Source organism: Cynara cardunculus (genome assembly GCF_001531365.2).
Source record: "Cynara cardunculus var. scolymus isolate 2C chromosome LG 3, CcrdV1, whole genome shotgun sequence".
In the NCBI taxonomy this organism is placed as follows: Eukaryota; Viridiplantae; Streptophyta; class Magnoliopsida; order Asterales; family Asteraceae; genus Cynara; species Cynara cardunculus.
In genome coordinates, this window is record NC_037530.1 from 30,899,741 (window position 1) to 30,909,593 (window position 9,853).

Below are 9,853 nucleotides of genomic sequence, written 5' to 3' on the forward strand. Positions count from 1 at the left end.
AAATAATTGATATGGTTAATAATAATTTTAAATAATTAATATTAACTAATGATTTTCAATTACTATTAATTATTATTTATTTTATTTATAATTAATATTAATAAATAATAATTAATATTAATGAGAGTTATAATTGAAAAAAATGACAATAAGGCCCCAAAATGCTACTGCAAGTAGTGTTTCAATAAGCTAGCTTATATATACATAAAAAAATGTGTAGTTAAAACATAAGATAGCTTATAAACTAACTTATGTTTACCAAACAATATTTAACCGTGAGTTCATGACATATATAAATTCATAAAATTGTAAGTGATTGATTAAATTTTTTTATAAAAATATAATATCTAAAATTTAAAAATTTAAAAACACAAAATATAAAATTAGCTTGCAATACTAACTAATGCTTAGTATAGACTCTACTTATAGATGAGTTAAATTTTTTGGTTAAACTTAATTTATAAATTATTTTGTCACTTATTTTAGAGTAAATATATTATGGTTTAATGTAATAATAGTATAATATTTACAATGTTGAACAACGATCAAATGCTGGTCAATGACGGAGGTAGTTGAATATTTAAAATTGATGATTTAAAAATGAAATTATATTAAGGTTTGATATAGAATGTGAAGAAATGGTAATAGAGTGAAACTGAAAGTGATGGTTTGTGTTGGTAATAGTAAAAATTCAGTTTGTATATACAGTGGGTTTAAGGAAGAAAAAACAAAATAAGATAAATGTTGTATTGGGAAAGAATATGTTGGAAATAAAGGAATAATAAGTCAACATCTCGATGAGGGGGTCATGTGGATTCGTTACGCACCGCACACCGGCCAGTACGTAAGGGTCAGTCGCTGACGGTTCAGGTCACATTGTCGCAAATTTCAAATTCTTTTTACTATTTAGTTTCATTATGCACCAGTTAGTGCGTAACTGTTAATTGAGGGGTCATTTTTTGAATTTTTTATTTGAAAGTTATTTTTGTAATCTCGATTTATAAAAAGGTTATTTTAGTTAAGAATCCATAACATTTCATTACAATATTAGGTTTATAAGACGTCTAAAATGTTTAAACGTTCTAATATAATACTTTATAGGATGACACAAAAAAGTGTCATATCTGAAAGTATTACAATATGTTGATAGGACGTTTTTAGATGTCTTGACAAGTTTTTAAGACGATTTGAAAATAAAGTGTCGTATTAGTTATTTTATATGACAATTTTGAAAAATTATCTTACGTTCGAACACAAGTGTCCTATAAAATATAAATAGATGAGTTTATAGGAGACATCTAAAAAAATTATATAAAATAACTAACACATCAAATTTTATTAAAAAAAATATTCTAATAAACTTGTTTCAACGCTCAAAAAACGTCGTATATATCTATCATAACACTTTTTGATATGACGTTTTATAGTATGGTCTTATAAACTTAACTCATAAAAAATATTTCATTCGTTAAATTTATGTAACTGCTAACTCGTCAATTCAACTTAACCCTCCCACCCCAACCCACAAAAGTTGTGTTATCTATATTATATTAACATTTGACAAAAACTCTTAAAAATTATTTTTTATGCACAAAGTACTATTTATTGATGCACAATACTTAAAATTCAAGATTACAAGTAAATTGTGCATAAGTACAAATTATTAAAGTTCTATGTTTTCATGTACTAACTACAGATAAATATAATCTAATATAACATAAACATCTCATTTTCAATATAAAATATCTAAAATAAAATTAGGATAATCATTGAGTTCTAACATAATACTTAATTATTATCTTTACGAAAAATTATATTATTAAACCTAAATTAAATTACTTCGTTATTAAACCTAAATCAAATTATAATAAGAAAAATTAAATTGAAAAAAATTACACAAAATAAAAAGTAGAAATTTTAAATAGTTAGTTTGATACTAATATCAATATATTTTTTTCAAATTCTTTGGATATCCTCATATTTATATTTTATGTAAAAGTAAAAACATTATCATTTTCTTAAAATCACATAAAACTGTATTATAACATCGAAGAAAGAAACGAAACATTAAAGTCGAGATGTATTTCAATATATTGCATGAGTACTCTTCTAGTACTTTTAAAACAGTCGGGTTAGATTGAAAATTTCTAAAAGGAAAATTGCCCCAAAATGGAATCACCTTTCATCTGATTCTTATTTTGGGGAACCAACTTTCAAAATTGTCATTTAGGGGTGTTTATCAAACTTTTTGTTTATTTAAGGGTCTAGTTGACCTATTAATGCTAACATCATCCAGATCTTTTGCCAATTAAGATATTCCACGTCATTAATTTTTTATTTTAAAACTAATATTCCACGTCATATTTAAAATTACAAAATAATTATAGAAAATTAACTAAAATTCGTTTTTTTCCCAAAAATTATTGTAATAAAATCTATTTTTTATTCCAAATCTCGTTTTTAAAGAAAATTCAGATATCAAATTGTGAGTAAAGAAGTTCATTTTTGAAAAAATCTTCAATTTGATGTATGAATTTTAAAAAAAAAAAACGAGATTTGGAATGAAAAATGGATTTTATTACAATAATTTTAGGAAAAAAACGAATTTTAATTATTTTTCTATAATTATTTTACAATTTTAAATATAACGTGAAATATTAGTTTTAAAATAAAAAATTAATATGACGTGAAATATCTTAGTTGACAAAAGATCTGGATGATGTCAGCACTAATAGGTCAACAGGTCAACCAGACCCTTAAATAAACAAAAAGTTTGATAGAAATCCCTAAATGACAATTATAAAAGTTGATTTCCCAAAATAAGAATCATGTGAAATTTTAAATATAACGTGAAATATTAGTTTTAAAATAAAAAATTAATATGACGTGAAATATCTTAGTTGTCAAAAGATCTTGATAATGTCAGCATTAATAAGTCAACAAGTCAACCAGACTCTTAAATAAACAAAAAATTTGATAGAGACCTCTAAATGACAATTATAAAAGTTGATTCTCCAAAATAAAAATCATATAAAAATTGGTTTCATTTTAATATAATTTTCCTTTCTTAAATCATTATAATTAAGATGGGTTATAGAAATCGTCTTAACCAACCCGTGTACGTATCTACAAATACCAAAGACGTGAACGTTTATAAGATAGACGTACATATATAATTATATATAAATATCTGTGGGATCCACCCTGCATCAACCAACCAGATTCCCGGCAGATATCCAACGTGGATGAGCGCCACGTGGACCCAGAATGAAATAATGGATTCCCGACAAATTCACGAAACCAGGCGCCCTTTTTCGCCAGTTCCCAAAACTCATTAACGGCTACTTTCATTATCATATCCCCCAACATTATTTTTATTTTAATAATTAATAAAATAACTGTTTTCCATTTGGCGCCAATTCCACTTGCTTTTTTCTTTATTCTCTTTGACTCCACCAAATCAGCAAAAAAAACAGGAAGAACCTCTTCATTGCAAACCAACACATTTTAATTTAACTTTTTATCCAATAACAAATAATAAAATACATTTAACGACCATTTCAATTACACATCAAATAAAAATTGATTATTTAAATCGGCGAAGGAAGGGATGTCGGGTCGGCAGACGATTGCATATCGGGTCCCACCCGACACCCTTCCAGCATGAACACCACATCTGACATCGAGGGCCTGTCGGTTGGGTCGGATGTGGTGCATAGCAACCCGACCTTTAAACCTAGCAAAAACTCTTCCCACTCGGATGATTCCGGGTCGAGCTCAAGCAGGCCTGGTTCCAAGAGTTCAGAAACCTGGCCTCGTTGTAATTGTCGTTTCACCCACTTCACGATGTCCTCATCCTGGTTAAACATTACGGGCTTCTTGCCCGTTAGGATCTCGAGCAAAACGACTCCATAACTGTAAATGTCTGCTTCTTTTGTGGTTTCACCGGTTAATGTGGCCTCAGGGGCCACATACCCGGGTGTCCCGATTGGGCTTGTGGCGGTGGATGTCGATGGTTCGGCATGTGTAGGTACGGTTAGCTTATTGAGGCCGAAATCGGAGATATGGGCTTCAAAATCAGCATCAAAAAGTATGTTTTGCGGTTTGATGTCTCCATGGACCATTGGGATAGAGTGCACAAAGGCTAGCCCTCGAGCGATTCCTAACGCGATCAAATGCCTCATCGGCCAATTCAAAACGTGCCCATCTTGATGCGATGCCTCTTGGAGAAGCGTGGCTAAGTTTCCGTTGGGCATGTAGTCGTAAACCAGTAAGCGCACGTTATCAGACCGACTTGCAAAATACCCACGGAGAACTGTTAAGTTCCGATGCTTGACTTTCCCGAGTGATTCAGCTTCTCTACGGAAAGTTCCTTCGGGCACAGAAGTATCTGGAAGGCGACGGATGGAAAGAACCGTTCCATCAGCAAACGAGGCTTTGAAAAGAAGCCCGAACGTGCCACGACTCAATACGTTTTCCTCATCGAATTGCCTTGTTGCCTCGAGGGCGTCCGAATACGTGATTTTATTCTTGAAAATCACTAGCTTTGGAGTCCCGTTTTCTCCTCCGCTGCTATGGTCTCGGCCGGAGCTTCCACGGCCGGGGCTTGGCTTCTTCACTTCACCAGACTTCCCCATTCTTGACAACTTTCTCCGCCACCGGAGTAGCAGATAAACATACCCACAACAAGAAAGTAACAAAAGCAAACCACCTCCGGCGGCCAGACAAATCAGCAGAATCAGTTTCTTCTTCGTTGAAGAAATCTTTTTCTTGCAGTTCTTCATTAATGGCTTCCCACATAAACGATTGTTCATTTCGAATACCAAAGGATCGGTGAATCGAGAACCTAAAATCTTCGGTATCTCACCTTCAAGATCGTTTCTCGAAAGGTTCAAATGTTTCAGGTTAGGAATCATCGAAAGACTTGCAGGAATTTTTCCGGTGAAATTATTTGAAGAGATATCCAACTCTGCTAAGTTTGAGAGCTTTGAGATTGATTCTGGAATGTGGCCGGAAAAATGATTGGAATCCAATAACAAAGAATTGAGGGAAGAACAATCTGAAATTTTTTCAGGGATTTCGCCGGTTAATCTGTTATGACTCAGATCAAGCTTTTCAAGATGGGAGAGTTGTGAGAGAGTCACCGGAATTAAACCGGTTAAAGAATTCCGACCAAGCTCTAGAACTTCAAGATTCGAAGCATTCCCCAATGCCGCCGGAATGGAATTTGTGATTCTGTTATCTAAGAGAGAAAGCACAGTGAGGGATGAGAGGAAACCATACTCCGCCGGAATATTGCCGGAAAAGGAATTGGATGACAGATTCAGATGCTGCAGACTTGACAAACTACTAAAACCTTGGGGAACATCACCGAAAAAATCATTTTCCTCCAAAGCAACAACTTTCAGATTTGGCAACCCGAAAAGCTCAACCGGCAATTCACCAGAGAAACTCTGCTTACTCAAATCAAGGATACTGAGACTTCTCAAATTCGCTATTGCAGTCGGAAATTCACCGGAAAACCGGCAACGACTCATGTTCAATTCAGTTAAGCCTGGTAAATCCCCAATGATGATCGGAAAATCGCCTGAAAAGTTGTTATTGCTCAAATTCAAAGAAGTTAAGTTGCTAAGCTGTGTTAATTTACTTGGCAAAGCTCCGGTTAACTTATTGTTGCTCAAATTCAACGATTCCAGCTCCGAAAGGCCAGCAATACTCGAAGGTATACCGCCATTGAAAAGATTTCTTCCAAGTGAGAGGACTTTTAAGCTCACAAAGTCCCCAAAAATATCGGGAATTAGACCTGAAAATCTATTTCCTTCAAGATCAAGAACATGTAGTAGGCTGCATTTTCGAATTCCTATCGGAACTTCACCAATTATAGAATTGTTAGCCACCTTAAGTTCCTCCAAAGTTGACAGATTTCCGATTTCAGCCGGCAAGATGCCAGAAAAGGAATTTCCAGATAGATCCAAGCTTCGAAGTGTACGTAAATTTGTTAGCCAAACAGGAAAGGTTTCATATATGTGATTCTCGTGAAGATCTAATACTTGTATAAACCTTGAGAATGTTGTCGAATTTGGGGGTTTGATTAAACCCGTGACTGCATTAAACCCTAGCTTGAGGATTCTTATTGAATTACCAGGGTTCGATAAAAGAGATGCGGGGATTGGACCTGATAACGCATTGCCGGAAAGAGATATCACTTGAAGATTAGGAAGGTCGCCAATACTCGCCGGAACTAGTCCCTCGAGTTGGTTATCATCGGCGCTCAAGTGAACTAGCGACGAACAGTTAGCAATCGCCGACGGCAGTGTACCGTATAACTGATTCGAGTCGAGAAATAAGTACTGAAGCTTCTGGAAGCTGCCGATGATCGGTGGAATCTGGCCGGAAAACGAATTGAATGATAAGTTAATGAGCTGGATCTCAGGCGCCACCGAGAAGTTCCCCGGGATGTTTCCGGAGAAGGCATTGGAAGAAACGTCTACATATTGAACTCTAGGAGGTAGGTTGCCGGAAATTTCGCCGGAAAGGAGGTTACTAGCAACGTTAAGTACCAATAAATTGGTTAGGTTCCCCAATGCCGGCGGCAAAACGCCGGTGAAGTAGTTATACTGCAAATAAACAACTCGTAATAGAGAGCATTGAGACAAAGCCGGCGGAATAGGGCCGTTGAAGTTATTAGAATGAAGGCTCAGCTTACGCAACTGGCTCAGCTCGGAAATCCGGCTGGTCAGCCGGCCAGATAAAGCAAGGCGAGGTAAGCGGAGTTCACGTACTCTGCCGTCCCTACAAGAAACCCCACGCCAGTCACAGGGCGCAGCCGGCGTAGACACATTCCAGGCGTCCAAGGCGCCAAGGGGGTCGCGTAGATTCTGTTTGAAGGATATGAGAGCTTGTATCTCGGCGGTGGCGGAGATAGTGGCGCACACTAGGAGGGCGGCGACAAAGGAAAAAATAGCCGTTGGCATGGTAGGTTAGCAGCAGGCATGGTAGGTTAGCAGAAACAATGGAGGAAGAATCGCCATATATATATACAAATTTAGAGGGAGTGTTTCTCGTCCTTGTGAAGGGAGAGCTTTCACTTACAGAAGGGGTAAAATGGGAATACAGATTTACTCAATATTTTGTGTAACTCCTAAAATTTCAATGATATATCATAATATGAAACTACGTTTATCTATGTTCATCAATTATATAAATATATATAATGATATAAAAAATACAGATAAATAATACAAATTTAATAAAGAAATTATATTAAATATTTATATATCTATACTATATTATAAAGTATTTGACAAGAACTCTTAAAACTCAGTATTTATGCATGAAGTACTGTGCATTAATGCATATTACTTAAAATTTAAGATTACAAGTAAATTGTACGTAAGTAAAACTTATTAAAGCTTCAATTTTGAATTCATATAACTAACTGTAGATAAACCTAATCAAACATAGGATAAACATCTCATTTTGAATATAAAATATAATTAAGATAATTATTGAGTTATAACATAATCATTATTTTTATAAAAAAATTAAGTTAAATATAAATTATTCACTATCTGATCTAAATTAAATTATAATAAAAAATTGAATTAAAAAAATCGTAAAAAAACGAGAATTTTTAAATAGTTAATTTGATATTAATATCAATATACTTTTTCAAACTTTTAATATATCTTCAAAATTATTTTTATTCAAAAGTAATACATTATCTTTTCTCAAAACCACATAAACTGTATTATGTCAACAAAAACAAAAAATAAAACATAATATTAAAATAAAATGTATCACGCTGCATTACATGGATACCGTTCTAGTTAAACATAATTGATGAAGAAGAAAAAGAAAAAGAAAAAGGAAATGAAGATAAAAGGGTATTGTAGTAAATAAACAGTGAAAGAAATGGAGTAAACGTCATGTGTAGGGTCTCGTGTCATATTGTCTGCATCAGTATCACACTCTTATAGCCTGACTGACCATAATGACCATTATTTTACATCTTAACGTACACCATTTAATGCACTGCGTACAACTTCTCTATCTTCATTAACTAATTTATTCTTTTCCTATAAATATTATTTGATAAACTTATTAATTTAAATAAATTCTGTTAGAATTTTTTTATAATTCAAAGTAATAACGCATTTAAAATATTAATTTTTATTTTAATCAATAATTTATGTTCTCCACAAGACAATGTCGAGTTGAGTTTGGATTTAAACTACCCACAAGTTTTTACTGATACTCAAGCTCGATTTCGTATCATTTGCACCCATAGTTAGGTATATATTGTAACTTATATCGAAAACATATGCTTCTCATGTACATCTTTGTCTCCAATATTGAATACTCAAAAGTTAACATTGACAGATTTGGTTATTATTTGTTTATAATATATAACTAGAAGGGTATTCGTGCAATGTAGCGAGATACATCTACATTTTAATGTTTCGTTTTATCTTTTTCCTATGTTGATATAATACGGTTTGTGTGGTTTTAAGAAAGACAATGTTTTTACTTTTGAATAAAAATAAATCTGAAGATATCATAAATTTTTTAAAAAAATACATCGATATTAATGTCAAATTAACAATTTAAAAGCTCTCTTTTTGTACAATTTATTTAATTCAATTTTTTATTATAATTTAATTTAGGTCTAATAGCGAAGTAATTTATTTTTGACTTAACAATATAATTTTTATAAAAATAACGATTATGTTAGAACTCAATGATTATCCTAATTATATTTTAGATTTTTTATATTTAAAATGAGATGTTTATCTTATATTTGATTATGTTTATTTGCAGTTAGTTATACAAATTTAAAAATGAAGTTTTATAAGTTGTATTTACGCATAATTTACTTGTAATCTTAAATTTCAAGTAATATGCATTAATAAATAGTACTTTATGCATAAAAATTGATTTTTAAGAATTTTTGTCAAATACTCTATAATATAGTATAGATAAAAAAGAAATGGCATTTGTTTGATTTTCCCATCTATTCCAAATGTTAAAGAAACCACACACCATCATTAGGTTTAATAATTGTGTACAAATAATTGAAAAAGGTAAATTTGCAAATTTAATTATGGGTTGAAAGTAGGGGGTATGCTACATGTCCATAAGTCAAGTAAAATAAAATGGGTTAATTGAATACAAGAATTTACATAATTTAGGAAAAGCAGTTAATTATGAAAATAATTACCAAGCATTATCAACATATGGATCTATATATACTAGTTGTGTACCCGTGTAATGCGGCAAGAGCCATGAATTTTAACGATTTTGAAGTTCCACTAGTTTTATAAGATAAGATTTAACGATGATATATGTTACATTTGGTCTTTACATATTAATACAATTTGAATAAATAAGAGTTATGGTTCCAATTACAGATTATCGATGAAAAAAATTGTATGATAATTTAAAATCCAACATATTTAAACGACTCCACAAATGTATTCGATTTACACCAAGATCAAAGAACCAAGAAACTTGAGTTTTAAGATAAACACCCAAAATCAATAAAGAAAACTACAAATTTGACAGATCATAAACCATGAAAAGACAAAAAAAGATGGGTTTTAGGATGAAATTTCAGCTGCGTACCATCTTTCTTGTCCAGAAACTCAGGTTAAGGTTGAATTAATACATGTATATATATATATATATGTATATATATCAAAAAAATCCAAGAACATATTAATTCAAAACATATTATACAGTGCAATTTAGACAGCCTAACCCCAAAATATATAGTATATATATATATATATATATAAATAAATAACTATAAAAGTATAAATCGTAAATATTAAAAATATTTTTTCACAGTATA

General features: G+C 31.9%; 1 protein-coding gene across 1 annotated transcript; it reads right to left on the reverse strand.

The window, feature by feature from the left end:
- Positions 1 to 3,590: 3,590 nt before the first annotated feature.
- Positions 3,591 to 6,974, reverse strand: LOC112509146 (probable LRR receptor-like serine/threonine-protein kinase At4g36180). The gene has a single exon (XM_025114003.1). It carries the CDS (start codon positions 6,972 to 6,974, stop codon positions 3,591 to 3,593), a length of 3,384 nt encoding a protein of 1,127 aa, XP_024969771.1.
- Positions 6,975 to 9,853: the final 2,879 nt, after the last annotated feature.